A 16,391-nucleotide genomic window follows, 5' to 3' on the forward strand; every position below is an offset into this window, starting at 1 on the left:
GTTTATAACTGTGTACAGTTCGTCCAGCGCCTTGTTCACTTCTGCCTGGGTTGGGATGGGATGTAGACCGCTGTGAAAATGGCTGAAGTGAACTCACGTGGAAGATAGTATGGGCGGCATTTCATGGTCAGGTATTCCAGGTCCGGGGAGCAGTCGGTCGCCAGGGTCGACACATCCAAGCACCAGGAGGAGTTGATGAGGAGACACACCTCTCCACCCTTCACTTTGCCTGATGACGCCGTGCGGTCCGCCCAGGTGAATTAAGAAGCCTTCAGGTTGTATGGCACAGTCCGGTGAGGCGGGAGTGAGCCATATCTCTGTGAAACAGAGCACACAGCAGTCTCTTACTTCCCTCTGAGAGCTAAGTCTGGCGTTAAGTTCATCCAGCTTGTTTTCGATCGCTCGGACGTTTGCCAGGAGTATGCTGGGGAGAGGAGTCTTGAAACCACGTTGCTTCAGTCTAACCTGCAGACCGCCGTGTTTTCCTCGGTCGGCGGCTGTAGCTGGATGATCCCGGGATCCGATGGGAGAAGTCTGACCTTGTGGCAGGCAGGTGGTTGCATCTAGCGGGGTCCAGGGCACTGGCGGGAACCAGGGCGCTGGTTACATTTCCGGGGTCGCATCTGGCAGGGTCCCAGGCGCTGATTGAGGTAGAGGAGTTGCTAGGGGGGCATGTTGGCGATCTGGATGGGTCCCGGCGTTCTGCGGGCACAGGAATACCTTGCAGCGCGTTCTGATCCTCACGCAGGGTCTCCGCCATTTCAGGGGTCCTGGGCCGTGGGCAGGGGCTTCCTGAGGCAGGTTTGGCTGAGTCCCGTGGTCTGTTCCCTCCCTGGGTGCTCCTGGAGTCGTTTCTTGAAGTAGGCCCGGTCGGGCCTCCACGTGAATCTTTCTTTCTTCCATCTCGAGGTAGGGCGGATTGCTGGGCGGGCCTCTCCAGGTGGGGTCGCGTCTCGTCATCAGGGGTCAGGTCGGGAGCTCCGGGGTCTGGGCTGGGCGATAGTATGCATAGTATATGCAAGATTACAACATAGCCAAGGACACGGGTACATTAGAGGGAGCGTGGGTTGCACATGGTCTTTAAATGACACTGCGCTGTACATTCCAAATTATCAATCAAAGTGAATGTTTCTTGTAGTAAGCACTGAGTCATAGAGAGGAAAATCCGAGGTTAAATCCTGGTCTTTGCTAAGGCAGCTGGTCTCAGCCACGCTGGCATTATGGGCAGTCATAACGCACTCCCACTACTGAGTTGGGGGCCAGTCAGTGGCTTTGGTTTGAAAATGCACCTGTGAGGATAGTGAATGAGGGCAGGTGTGAGCTTGACCAAAGCTGCCTTCAGTGGAATAGCCCATTTCCATTCACTGTTCAGAGGTACATATAAAGAATGGGTACACCAGGCAAGGCAAAAGAGGGTGAAGGGAATTCAAAGAACCAGTACTCAGTGATCAGTGGTCAAGAAATTGTAGGGTCACAGGGCCTGATTTTCGATCTATTGTCCTCATTTCTCATATTCTGAATGTAAGATAGAGCACTTTGCAAGACATCTCCACTTACACTTTAGCATTATTTAGGAGGCATACAGCTAGGCCACAGTTTCTGAAAATTAAGTGGTAATGTTACCAGACTAGTAATCCCAAGGCTAGAGATTTGAGACGTGAGTTCAAATCCCACAATAGCATCTTGGGGAATTTAAATTCAATTAATTAATACATCTGGAATAAAATGCTAATCTCAATAATGATGATCAAGAAGCTACCCTTTAAGTGTGGAAATCTTCAGTCCTTACCCAGTTTGGCCGACAGAAGGCTCCAGATCCACCATGTGGGTGTCCCTTAATTGCACAAAATGGCCTAGCAAGCCACTCATTTGTATCAGAGAAGAATAAAATGGAATGGTGCATTGACCTAGGCAGAAATGTCAGAGGCACACAAATACCCAGTTGGCCCTGCAAAGTGCTCCTCAGAAACATCTGGGCCTGTGTCAAAAGAACTGTCCCACAGACTTTACAACCAATGTCATAGAATCAATCCTCCACCATCATTCCTATGAAGGACAGACACATCAGAGATTAGAATCACATTTTTTATCTTCAAGTGTCTTGGGATCAATGTTGTGCCCAAAGACATCTAAAACAGCAAGCCTCCTTTCACTCTGATTCTTTGAAGTAGACCTTTGCTCATGATGTAGCAAGTACTTATTCTTTATTGTAGCAGGCTCCATGATGTATACCTTTCATCTACTCCATGTAAAGAATCAGTGTTAACACATATGATGGGTACAGTGTATTATTTTAACTGGAAATTGGATAACAAATTGAAGGACGTTCAGATTGAATTATGGACAAGTAAGAAAAAAAAACTCATTTATATTGTACAAGATACTGCCAAGTGCTTTACACCTAATTGAGTCCTTTTGAAGTTGTAGAGAAAGGCAGCAGGCAAATTGTGATCCGAAATTTCTGTCAATGTCTCAAACCTATTCACTGAATTATTGAATCAATAATTCCGCAAAGAGCTATCCAATTAGTCTCACTCCCCTGATCTTTCCCCATAGTCGGACAATGTTCTCTCTTCAAGTATTTTTTAACTCCCATTCGAAAGTTACTATTGCAACTACACGCCAGGATTTTGCCAGTCTAATGGAGATTGGCAAGGAGACGGAAGGGATGGAAAACTGGGAGCAAGAGGCATTGGGAGAGAAGCCTGACACTGCCATGAGATGTTGCCACAGTTGGTAATAGCAGCGACTTGACCAAGCGGAGGTAGGCAGACCACTTATATAATTTAAAGGCCGATTGAGAGCATTTTCCGAGCCATTGGGTGGGAGGCTGCCTACTGCCAGCCTTTAAGTGGCTTCCTTGGGGGCGACATTCTCAGGAGACTCCGTGCCCCAAAGAGAGAACCCCCAGTGGCAATAGTCGCTCCTGCATCCTCCCCTGTGAGAGGGGTTACCCCTTGTTAAACCTGCCTGGATCCTATTGGCTGGGGACAATTGATTACCCCATGTTACTTGCAGAATGTAAGCTCCCCCAATGACAGGGGTGGAGCAATCATTAGCAGGAAAGCTGTATAAATAGAGCTGGCCAGTGTGTACTGGTTAGAGAGGTAACCAGTAGTGAACTACTGGCCCCCGTGTACATATGGTTGTAAATAAAGTTACTTCTTGCTTGACTCCACAAGCTTATGCTGGATTCTTCATGGTCCTCACAAAACCCCTCCAATCTCTGTTGTCTGTCAGACCCCGATATAGAAATAAATTCTTATCTGCAAGGGCACCTCAATTTCAGTAGTGCAGTCGATTGGGCCAGCAGCTCAGAGAGGCAGCCTGCTGCCTTTAATTGGACAGAGGTCCCAACGGCGACCTCTTATTTGGCAGCCATGGGAAGAATGTCGCAAGGGACCCAGAGGCTGTCCACCCGGGCTTGAGACTGGCATTGGGTCCTGACGTCAGAACTTACCTCGTGGCAGCAAAATCCTGGCCTCAGTGTTTGCTGTAGCTGAGTGGGTGGATTCAGGTCCCACTCCAGAAACTTCAGAATGAGAATCTAGACTGACACTCTGGTGCAGTATTGAAGGATGTCACGTTTTTTTTCAAATGAGACATGAAACCCAGGCCCCATCTGCCCACTTGAAGCATCTGTGAAAGATCGCACTGTGATGAAGAACACGGAAGTTACCCCTGGTACCCTGGCCAAAATTTACCTCTCAATCATTCAACATCACATCAGATAGATTATCCAGTCGTTATCACGTTGTTGTCTGTGGGAGCTTGCTGTGCGCAAATTGACTGCAGCTCTTCCTAAATTACAACAGTGACCAAACTTCAAAAGTACTTCATTGGCTGAAAAGTGATTTGGGACACCCTGCGGTGATTAAAGACTCAACACAAATCCAATTATAAAAATATCTTTGAATCTGCTTGCACTGTCCTTTCCAGATCATAATGATATGCTGCATGAAAAAAAAATCCTTCATCTTCTCTCTTGCTCTGCCAATCCCCTAAAACCTCTATCATTTGGCCACCAACCCTTCTGCCAATGGAAACAGTTTCTCCTTATTTCGCATATCAAAATCCTTCATGGTTTTTATCTCCTCTATTAAATCTCCGTATAATATCCGTTCTAAGGAGAGCAGCCCCAATTCCTTTGGTCTTTTCACGCTACTTAACTCCCTAATTCCTGGTACTGCTCTAGTAGATCTTCGCTGCACCCTCTCCAATGTCTTGACTTCTTTCCTAAAGCAAGGCCAGGTGAAATATCTGGGGCTGGAGCATCCCTACCCGATGATCTGAACACGTTCCATGTCTGCTTTGAGCAGTCAGCCAATGCATCAGTGCCACCCGCCCCATCAGACCTGGACACACCCATACCCACTATTACAGCCTCAGAGGTAAGGGCTGCCTTCTTGAAAGTGAATCCGCGGAAAGCGACTGTCCCCGACGGAGTCCCTGGATGAACACTCAGAGCCTGCGCATACCAACTGGCGAGTGTATTCGCGGTTATCATTTTGTTTTTAATTTAGAGAACCCAATTAATTTTTTCAATTAAGGGGCAATTTAGCTTGGCCAATCCACCTACTTGCACATCTTTGGGTTGTGGGGGCGAAACCCACGCAAACACAGGGGGAATGTGCAACCTCCACACGGACAGTGACCCAAAGCCAGGATCGAACCTGGGACCTCGACGCCGTGAAGCAGCAGGGATTTCCCACTGCACCACCGTGCTGCCCAATTCGCGGATATCTTCAACACCTCACTCCTCCACTTTGAGGTCCCCACCTCCTTCAAGAAGATCACCATACTATCAGTACCAAAGAAGAGCACGGTAGCCTGTCTCAACGACTACCGATGGGTGGCCCTGACATCCGTTATCATGAAATGTTTCAAGTGGCTAGTCATGAGACGGATCACTGCCAGCCTCCCAGACAGTCTCAATCCATTGCAGTTTGCCTATCACCGCAACTGGTCCACAGCAGATGCTATCTCCCTGGAACTACAATCAACACTCGAACACCTCGACAACAAGGACACCTATGTAAGACTACTGTTCATCGACTACATCTCCGCCTTAAACACCATTATACCGACAAGATTAATAACCAAACTCTGCAATCTTGGATTTGACCCCTCCCTGTGCAGCTGGATCCTTGACTTCCTCACCAACAGACCACAATCTGTCAGGATAGGCAAGGGCACCTCCTCCATAATAGTCCTCAACACCGGAGCCCCGCAAGGATGTGTGCTCAGTCCTCTACTGTACTCCCTATACACATATTAATGTGTGGCAAGATTTAACTCCAACTCAATCTATAAGTTAGCGGATGATATGACTGTGGTGGGCCATATCTCAAACGAAAACGAATCAGACTACAGAAGGGAGATAAATCACTTGGTGGCATGGTGTACCGAAAACAACCTCTCTCTAAATGTCGGAAAGACCAAGGAACTGATCATCGACTTCAGGAAGCGTGGCACAACACACACTCCCATCTGCATCAATGGCTCTGAAGTGGACATGGTCGATAGCTTTATGATGGGGGTCACAATCACCAACAGTCTGCCCTGGTCCACTCACGTTGATGCAACAGTCAAGAAAGCCCAACAATGGAGTTTAACCCTGATAAGTGCGAGGTGATTCATTTTGGTAGGAAAAATTTGAATGCGGGTTTCAGGGTCAACGGCAGGGTTCTGAGGAATGTGGAGGAACAGAGAGATCCTGGGGTTCATGTCCACAGATCTCTGAACGTTGCCACTCAAGTGGATAGAGCCGTGAAGAAGGCCTATAGTGTGTTAGCGTTTATTAACAAGTGGCTTGAGTTTAAGAGACGTGGGGTTATGCTGCAATTGTACATGACCCTGGTGAGACCACATTGGGAGTATTGTGTGAGGTTCTGGTCATCTCACTATAGGAAGGGTGTGGAAGTATTGGAAAGAATGCAAAGGAGATTTACCAGGATGCTGCCTGGTTTGGAGGATAGGTCTTATGAGGAAAGGTTGAGGCAGCTAAGGCTTTTCTCTTTGGAGCGGAGGCTGATGAGAGGCGATTTAATAGAGATTTATAAGATGATGAGGGGGATAGATAGAGTGGACGTTCAGAGACTATTTCATCGGGTGGATGTAGCTGTTACAAGGGGGCATAACTATAGGGTTCAGGGTGTGAGATATAGGGGGGATGTCCGAGGTAGGTTCTTTACTCAGAGAGTGGTTGGGATGTGGAATGGACTGCCTGCTGTGACAGTGGAGTCGGACACTTTAGGAACTTTCAAACAGTTATTGGATAGGCACATGGAGTACACCAGAATGATAGGTAGTGGGATAGCTTGATCTTGTTTTCGGACACGGCTCGGCACAATATCGAGGGCCGAAGGGCCTGTTCTGTGCTGTATTGTTCTATGTTCTAACATCTCTACTTCCTACGGAAGCTAAAGGAATTTTGCATGTCTGCATCAACTCTCACAAACTTCTACAGATGTGTGATAGAGAGCATCCTATCCGGCTGCATCACAGCCTGGTATGGCAACTGCTCGGCCCAAGATCGCAAGAAACTGCAGAGTGTGGTGAATTCAGCCCAGCGCATCACAAAAGCTTGCCACCCCCAAATTGACTCTGTCTACACCTCCTGCTGCCTCAGGAAGGCAGATAGCATTATCAGAGACCCCTCCCACCAAGGCATTGCCTTCTTCCAGACCCTTCAATCAGGCAGAAGGTACAGAAGTCTGAAGATCCGCACATCCAGACATAGGAACAGCTTCTTCCCCACAGCTACAAGACTCCTCAACAACTCACCCTCAGACTGATCTGTTCCCTGTAAGAACACTATTCACGATGCCTTATGCTGCTCTTGCTCATGTATTTGCTTTGTTTGGCCCCTTGTTCCGCACTGTAACCAATCACTGTTTATCGATGTACCATTTGTCAATGTTCTCTGTTGATTAATCTCTTTGTCTACTATGTACATACTGTGCACGTTCCCTCGGCTGCAAAAAAATACTTTTCACTGTACTTCGGTACATATGACAATAAATCAAATCAAATCAAAATCTAGAACTAAGCACAATACTCCGACTAGGCCCCAGGCCAGTGGTTTGGAAAAGTTTAATACAGCTTCTTTTCGGTTATTCAAAACGCCTCTACTGAGAAAACCAAGGAACTTGTATACCTTCTTTAACAGTCTTCTCACCTTATCCTGCCACCTTGAAAGATGCACAGCCCCAGGTCCTCTTCTTCCTACACACTGTTAAAATTGTACCATTTAGTTTATGCAGCTCCACCTCATTCCTCCTTCCAAAATGAATCATGTCACACTTCTTTGCAATAAAATTCATCCATTACATGTCTGCCCATTTCACTGCTGCTCCTGAAGTATGTTACTACCCCCTTCACTGTCTGTTACATTCTGAACTCGGAAGTTATGCCTTGAATATCCAAGTGAAGGCTATTGATTCTAATACTGACACTGGGGGACACCATTCTGTACTTCATTCCAGTTTGAACAAAATAAGCACTCGTACTACTCTCTGCCTTCTGTTTCTTACCTGGTTTATCCCTCTTCCCTTTTTTGAACAGGGGGGTAACATTTGCAACCTTCTAGTCCTCTGGCACAACTCCCATATCTAAGCGGATTGGAAAATTATGGTCAGAGCCTCCACTATTTCCAGCCTAACTTCCTTTTGCAATGGCATCCCAGTTCAATTTCTACTTTGAGCCTTGCCAAACCTCCTCTCTGATAGGTTTATGCTAATTGAACTGCAAAAAGTCAGATTGCGACAAAAAATTGGAATAAAAGAAGTAAAGCCAGAATACAACTTGGAAAAATTGTTGCAGTTTGCCCAGTAGCTCAAGACACTGTTTCTGAGCTAGTGACCAGGCAGAGCTAAATTCCAATTGTTCTGACCTCAGCTGGAACCAAAGGAAGGGCAACATAATTAGTTGCACGTTCCTCGGTTATTGAGAAAAATTGGCCAGGACTCCTGCTTCTGTGATTTTAAACTCAAGTCTCACTCATAATTAATGGTCACTTGGGCAAGGATGGGGTACCCGACAGTGATTGCTGTCTGTTGAACTGGAGCACAGTAAAGAAATCAATACTTTCAGGAGAGAAGGGAGAAGGGGGATAATCAAAATAAAGATAAAGGATAAAGGAAAAGCTACATGTGCTTCTGGAAACCAATGAGAATTCGGAATAAAAACGCAGAATGCTGGATAAACTCAGCAGGTCTGGCAGCAGCTGTGAAGAGAGAGAGAGAGAGAGAGACAGAGCTAACGTTTCAAGTCCGTTTGACCCTTCTACAGTCCATATGGACTCAAAATGTAAACTGCTGAGTTTATCTCACATTTCCTGTTTCACTTTCAGATTTCCCGTATCTACAGCATTTTGCTTTTATTTGGGATTTCTGCATATTGTGCCTTGGACGGGCTGAATCGGGCAAGTGGAGGACAACAAAGAAACTTATTTTAAATATTTTTTTTTAAAAGGTAAAAATAAACTTGTTCAGCATCCTCATCAGCCACGTGACAATGCCACTCAACTGGCATTCTATTTTTTTTAATTTAGAATACCCAATTTTTTTCCAATTATGGGGCAATTTCTTATGTTCTTATAAAGATAGATAGTTTTTTGAAGAATAAAGGGATTAAGGGTTCTGGTGTTCGGGCCGGAAAGTGGAGCTGGGTCCACAAAAGATCAGCCATGATCTCATTGAATGGTGGAGCAGGCTCGAGGGGCCAGATGGCCTACTCCTGCTCCTAGTTCTTATGTTCTAATTTAGTGTGGCCAATCTATCTACCCTGCACATCTTTGGGTTGTGGGGGTGGGACCCATGCAGACACGGGGAGAATGTGCAAATTCCACACAAGACAGTGACCCAGCGCCAGGATCGAACTATGGTCCTAGGTGCCATGAGGCAGCAGTGCTAACCACTGCGACACCTTGCTGCCTACTAAACTGGCATTCTAGGCACATGACAGTCGTTTCATTCAGCTTGATTCTGTAACTCTTTCAGCAGGGTCCTTAAACCAGAGCTATAAATTATATCTTTGGTCACACAACTGCCTCCTTTGATCAACCGTCTTGCTCAAATGAATAAACATGAAGAATTAGTACATTTTGTTTACATTCTGAAATATTCTCATGTACTCATAAGCACTGCAATCTGCAGCAAATCATAGATTAACTCTGCTGATGATGCATTTTGAGGGGAAGTTATTGTTAGCCTGTTTTCCGTTAAGTACACTGCTTACTTTTAGAAATCAAGCACCAGAATTAAAGTTATTTGACTTGGAACGTTTGCTGCTCTTTTCACAGAAGTGGATGAAACATAAAGAATGTGGTATGAAGGCTTCAAACACCTCCTTGCTACATTGTGACTGCTTAGAGCAATGTCAATAAAATCAGTAGGCACTTGGAGCAACCGTGTGGTGAAAAAAATCAAGTCTATTTAACTTCCACTGCCATGCGATGAATAATCAGAGTCCCTGAAAGTGTGTTTAGTTCTAGACCAGTCACCGAGATTTGGAGATCTCTCTGGTGTTTTTTTATCCTCCAGTTGAGTCATCTCGCATACATATTCCTGTTGGAGAAAGCATGGCCATTCTTCCTAGGGCTGTAAATCCTTTCATCTAAATCTGTTCATGTTCCACTGTGGAATTTCTTGAATGCCAGAAACGTAATTGATGGAGATATGTTGCAAAATAATAAGACTATAGGAAAAAAAGGGATGCAGTTTTAAATCAGCTAAAAACTTTCCATGTAGTACAAAGTCACTTTGGGTTTTGATTAAATTTGCCCCTAAATATTTGCCAAAAAATAGTGAATTTCAACAACATGGAACTGCAATCACACTTTTGGCTATCTGAGTGATTATCTTGCTTTTCAGTTTGAGCCTCCTTTTACACTGCTCCCCATCAGAGAAATATAAAGAAAATTAAAAGCTGTTCAAAATTTCTGTACTTCTGCCAAAAATCCAGTTTGGTGAAAAAATGAGGGTAGACTTTACAGATACCTGAATGATGTTTCCTTGATTTCCTGACTAACATCAGCATTTATACAGCAACTTTCAATTTCTCAGAATGCCCAATGCCCTTTATTACCAATAAAGTAGTTTTGAAATGTAGTGACTGGTATAATGTAGAACACCGCAGCCAATTTGAAAACAGCATGTTCCTACAAAGAGCTGTGAGATAAGAGGCCAGATAAATCTGCTTTATTGATGCTGGGGTGAGGAATATATATTGCCGAGGACATTGGGAGAATTGTCCTATTCTTAAAGCAATTAAAAATCGTCACCTATCTCTATATTATCACCCTCACATATACCTTTCTGGGCTAGAAAACTCAAGTCACACCAGTAGTCTTTTCCTTTTAATTGAGATGCTGATACTTGAGACCAACCTCTTTCCACCAGTTCCAGGGCTCGAATGTGTTCAAGTTCAAAGTAAAGCCACAATCCTGTGACTCAGAGGTGACAGCGCTGAGTCAACCGGGCGAAGCTAGAATGTTAACATATATGTCATTGGCCAATAATTTCAATTGAAATGCAGGCAGCAGATGAGTTTGCCTGAGTATTCAATTTCAATTGATCCAATGGAAATGAATATATTTGAGAACTAGCACATTAGAATCAATAAAGGATACCTAGAATAATGTTGATTAGAAAGACTAAGATAATTTGCATATATATTTGTTCAATAAATCCACTATTTAGCATTTCTGCATAATAAAAATCTATGGAAGAAACATATAGCACAGGCTGTTGAGAAGACACAGCTGGTCAAATCTATCTTTCGTAGGACATAGGACATTTCCTTTGAAAGACACTATCATGGCAGCCATTGCCTGGGAAGCTGCACATGGTACTGGTGTCACACAAATATGAGGGGGATAGTTCTCATTAATTCTTTGTGAAAATGTGTTTCAGCAAGTGTTAAGCATTGTTTGAATTCTATGACATACTCTCTGTGCAGCATCAAAATGTTTAACTGTGCAAATAATATGGTGTGTGTTTTCCTCTTGTTACAATATGTCACTACCCTCAGAGTAACAGCCCCCAGCACAGTACTTAGCATCATCACCACTTCAAACAACCAGCGGTCCAGAGGTGTTCCCTGATATAACACATCAAATGTCAAACCAGGACTCATGGATAAGCAGAAAAAACACATAAAACATCCTCTGTATGACAATCATGTCTTTAACGCAAACTTAAACCAACTGTGTACTGTCTGATCAGCACTACTTAATGATTAGCCCTCTCCATAATAGCATCTAGCCATAGAGATCAAGAAGGTCACAGACTCCATCACAGTCTGTACTGAATTGGTTGATCACAGCCACGGTTATTTGATGTGCTACTATTAGGCTCAGTACCTCCAGGGATAACAAAAGGAACTAGGGATCTCTCTACTGATCACGTGCCTTCTGTAAAGTGTGCATGTGTAGACACCAGGTACAGGGAGAGTTGGTTCTGGCTGTGATCTTTGTATATGGTCCAACAATCTGATATTTCCTGTCTAGACTCACGTAAAGTATGATAGCTTTGGTGAATTGCTACTGGGTTCTGAGCATCCATAAAACTAACCTACAACGTGAGCCATTCATCTTCAAGAAAGCAGGGAAGGAAGGAAGGGATGGAAATGAAATAAAATAACCGGACTGTTGTAACAGTGTCCGTGGATAATAATGATTTACAGTACACTGGATTGCAATAATTCAAAATGCTACTGATACAACCCACAGGAAATCTGGCAGTGGCAACAACTTTTAAGGAAATTCCTTATTAACTTGTGAACACACTCATCTGGGGAAAATCATTTTTAATTATCTGCGGTTCTAACATTAAACAACAGATGTCAAATATTCACATGCAAAACATGTAAGTAATTGGAACATGGTTTATGAGGCAAAGTAAATCAGGGTGAAGTGGATATCTTGGGAGAATCTTCAAAAGGAAAGCCTGAACGCTACCCAAGTTCCAAGATGGATTACAGATTTGGAGAGGAAAAATTTGCATGCAGCAAATTGGTAAAGCCATTGCATTGCTCACTATTCTATGCCAGCCTGAGGCCTGAGCCAAATCTAGCCTTGTTTTTCATTCAAAAGGATACCAAGATCTGCAGGTGCCAAATGGTCCTCCTGCTCCCGCTCACCTGTCAGGCTAGGCAGGATTTCCATCTGGCTCTACTCCAAGCCAGCTCTCTTGTAGCTCCTGGGTGGAGGTAGATACTTCCTGGATTAACAATTTAAGAGTTCCGTGGCTGTTAATTGTGTCGACTCCAGTGACTCATTTAAGAGCCACTGTTCAAGACACTAAAGATCTGGTACAGCTAGGTGGCGATTGTAAGGCAATAACACCACCCAGCTGTGCTTGAATGTATCAACAGGGTCTCAGGACTGGCCTAGAGCCCTAATTTGTATAATATAGCAGTGTGCCTTTGTTTCAAAGCTGCTCATCCATTTAGAAATCTGTCTGTATACGGTAGTGTTTTCCTGGATATCGATGGGATGGGCGAGGTGCTGCTCTCTCCCACAATGGTTTTCAACTGTTGGCCACGTACTTTTCAGACACAGATACAGGGGCTAGTTTAGCACAGTGGGTTAAATAGCCGACTTATAATGCAGAACAATGCCAGCAGCATGGGTTCAATTCCAGTACCGGCCTCCCCGAGCAGGTGCTGGAATATGGTGACTAGGGGCTTTTCACAGTAACTTCGTTGAAGCCTACTTGTGACACTAAGTGATTATTATTAGATACGGAGCCCTGAGCTGCATTGCTCTCCTGATTTTCTTTTGGAAATGTACTGTTTAGAATGTTTGACCTTTTGGGGCATTGCTCACAGTAAGTGAACTAATATTCTGTTTTATTAGGTCAAGAGCATTCTAATCACCCGGGTGGCAACAATGAGACAGCCAGGTTGGTGTTGTTTAATGGGAAGTGGAAGTCTGAGCATCTCTACATAACTGCCCGCTGAAATGGTCGAGCAAGCCACACAGTTCAAGGGCAGTTAGGAATGAGCAGCAAAGGCTGTCCCAGCAAGTGACACCCACATCCCATGAAAGAATAAAGAAAAATGAATGGCTAACCAATATGTAGCATACTGCTGGCTTAAACACAAGGCAGGGCAACAACCAAAGCTGGGCTCCACAATGCTTGCTGTAGCACAATAATAACCAATCTCAGAAACCAACCACCATTAGGACATCAGCCAACTGCAAAAATATTTTCCCTTGGACCTGAAGCACTTTCACCTCGGGTACAATGGAGTGGTAACTGGCAATCTGCTCCCAGTTGTCACACAACACTTCCTCCTGCTGGACCCATATTGCTCTGTGCTGAGCGACTCCTGCAGACTCCTCACTGCCATATGGCCGAGTCAAATATTAAAGCCCAGTAATTATATTCATATGTCTTACAATGAATAAAAGAGTTTCAGCTGTGGATTTCGAGTCTGAGCCATATCTTGGTGTTTACTTTCCAAAATGGACTTGAGTTTTGTCTCGTCACTGCTGCAGCATCTGGAGCCCCGAATAAACTCCAGCACCCTCTGACACAATTCACAGTTCCTGCTGGATTTAATCGGAGGCTAACATTATCAGTGAGAATGTAAGAACCATGAATGTGCGCCGCCAGTGCTCAAAATAAGCACTGGCTGACTTAACACTGTCATTAGCATGTAAAACAAAGGTTTTCTCTCTGACATATTTGGATATGCTTTTGTGCTATCTGTCCAATTCTTCTTGGTTGGTGTTCCCACAACCTAGAATGAATAGCATTAATCAAATACAACAGAGCAGGGAGTGACTGAGGACCCAACTACAACTTTGGCAACAAATTTGTAGCCAAATGACATTCCAAAGCAGGGGCAATATTTGTATCATGAATTCGCTAAGTTAACGGCGGCAGGATGGCACAGTGGTTAGCACTGCTGCATCATGGTGCCGGCGACCTGGGTTTGATCCTGGCTCTGGGTCACTGTCCGAGTGGGGTTTGCACTTTCTCCCCGTGTCTGCATGGGTCGCACCCCCACGACGCAAAGATGTGCAGGGTAGGTGGATTGGCTGCGCTAAATTGCCCCTTAATTGGAAGCATTAAAAAAAAATGAATTTGCTAAGTTTCCTCCAAGGTGGCATCTGCACAGTTGGGGGCGGGGGAAAATTAATCTTTTGAAAATACATGAAATGCTCTGCTTCCTCAGCATTCCCCCCACCCCCACCCTCACCCCCACCACCTCGATCTGTGGTCTATCCAGAATCCGTGCCACTTGGCAACAAGTGTGCAGCAGGTATTGTGCGGTTAACTCTAAACTAGGCTCGGAGCAGAATATTTTCCACACAACGGGAACTCCATTATCCGCACTCCCTAATACTCAAAGGACGTTTAGTAGGACACAAGCTCACACATAGCAGCTTAGTTCGCTTTTTGTATTCCAGCTTCTCCAAGTAAGGACGATCCTTTAAGGCTGAGATGAGGAGGAATTTCTTCAGCCAGAGGGTGGTGAATCTGTGGAACTCCTTGCTGCCGGAGGCTGTGGAGACCAAATCCCGGAGTGTCTTTAAGACAGAGATAGATTGGGTCTTGATTAATAAGGGGATCAGGGGTTATGGGGAGAAGGCAGGAGAATGGGGATGAGAAATATATCAGCCATGATTGAATGGCGGAGAAAACTCGATGGGCTGAATGGCTCCTATGTCTTACGGCCTTATAGAGGAGTCAACTGAAATGCTAGGCCTGTCCATGCGGGGGGGGGGGGGGGGGGGGTCACCTGAAATGCCAGGTCTGTCCATGGAGAGAGGTCTGCTGAAATGCCAGGTCTGTCCATGGAGAGAGGTCTGCTGAAATGCCAGGTCTGTCCATGGGGGGGGGGGGGGGGGTCACCTGAAATGCCAGGTCTGTCCATGCGGGGGGGGGGGGGGTCACCTGAAATGCCAGGTCTGTCCATGCGGGCGGGCGGGCGGGCGGGCGGGGGGGGGTCACCTGAAATGCCAGGCCTGTCCATGGAGGGGTCAGCTGAAATGCCAGCTCTGTCCATGCAGGAGGGTCACCTGAAATGCCAGGCCTGTCCATGGAGAGGGGTCTGTCTGTCCATGGAGAGGGGTCTGCTGAAATGCCAGGTCTGTCCATGGAGAGGGGTCTGTCTGTCCATGGAGAGAGGTCTGCTGAAATGCCAGGTCTGTCCATGGAGGGGTCTGCTGAAATGCCAGGTCTGTCCATGGAGAGGGGTCTGCTGGAATGCCAGGTCTGTCCATGGAGAGGGGTCTGTCTGTCCATGGAGAGGGGTCTGTCTGCCCATGGAGAGGGGTCTGCCTGTCCATGGAGAGGGGTCTGCTGAAATGCCAGGTCTGTCCATGGAGAGGGGTCTGTCTGCCCATGGAGAGGGGTCTGCCTGTCCATGGAGAGGGGTCTGCCTGTCCATGGAGAGGGGTCTGCTGAAATGCCAGGCCTGTCCATGACATTTTCTCTCTCATGATTTGTTGGAATTTGGTGACCGTACCTTCATTTTTCCAGGCACTGGCTACAAATCGTTCGGTCCGATAGTTGGCCGCATGCGAAGAGTAATTTTTTTTTCAAATAGCAGATAAACAGAGCTTACCAGAAAGTAGCTGAGCGGCCAGGCCAGCTGCAGTAATGTTTTAAAACGAGCAACTCTCCGTTTGCACGCAGCACAGACTGTTTAAAACAATTCGTGGGGAAAGTAAGCCGTTCCTTTCCATGGTGTGTCAATGTTTCCTTCTGGAGTTTAGTGCTTCGAAAACAGCTCACCGACACAGCAAGTTCGGAGACATTTCCATGTTCCGTCTTCCAGGACCCCTCTCCAACTCAAAGCAGCCTTTTGGTCCCCCCCCCCCCCCCCCGGCTTGCTCTCTTCCTCTTTCTCCTACATTCTTTTCCCATAACGTAACCAGCTGGAAAACCTCCCGCCAATGTCACATGTAGTTGGAAATTTTGACTGCATTAAGCACAGGACTGCACATGCTGACGGCGGTCGGAAACTGCTCGTTTTGTGTGTGAAGTTGCTTTGACAGCTGTCTCCGGCACCAACGTGTAAACATTTATTTTCTGGATTTGCTTTAGTTTTATTTGTGTGTGTTTGATCAAGGGCGCAAAAGCAAAAGCGAGATGAAGTAAATCCCCCCTCCATTAATGGCTCTTCTTGTCTCTCATGCAATTCTTTAAAAACAAGAAAGCCAACATATTTTTTTTTTAGCCAATAATAATCCAAGCTCTTTTGGCACTCTTTTCAAAAGTAATCAGCATAGTAATGTTTATGTTGGGGGTACAAGTATTTTGCAATACGCATGGATATGGAAATGCTCTCTAATTCAAACAGCGTTACTCTTTACTAATGGTTAAAAAAAAAGTAGAATGTGAACTGAAACCAATCGAGAACAGTGGAAA

General features: G+C 45.4%; 1 protein-coding gene across 3 annotated transcripts in view; it reads right to left on the bottom strand.

Moving 5' to 3' along the window:
* c1qtnf2 (C1q and TNF related 2) overlaps positions 1-15,832 on the bottom strand; it is a 28,597-nt gene extending 12,765 nt beyond the window's left edge. The window contains exon 1 of one of the 3 annotated variants that reach the window (XM_038795468.1): positions 15,586-15,832. Coding sequence is in view for 1 of the 3 variants with exons in the window: in XM_038795467.1 (XP_038651395.1) it covers positions 14,393-14,396 (4 nt within the window). In the remaining 2 variants the exon portion in view is untranslated. Of the gene's footprint in view, positions 1-1,789; positions 1,824-14,392; positions 14,437-15,585 lie in introns of those variants that run through there. The other 2 variants (XM_038795467.1, XM_038795469.1) reach the window with 2 other exon arrangements.
* Between the last annotated feature and the right edge of the window lie 559 nt (positions 15,833-16,391).

The sequence above is a fragment of the Scyliorhinus canicula genome, chromosome 4 (assembly GCF_902713615.1).
Source record: "Scyliorhinus canicula chromosome 4, sScyCan1.1, whole genome shotgun sequence".
NCBI classification, from domain to species: Eukaryota; Metazoa; Chordata; class Chondrichthyes; order Carcharhiniformes; family Scyliorhinidae; genus Scyliorhinus; species Scyliorhinus canicula.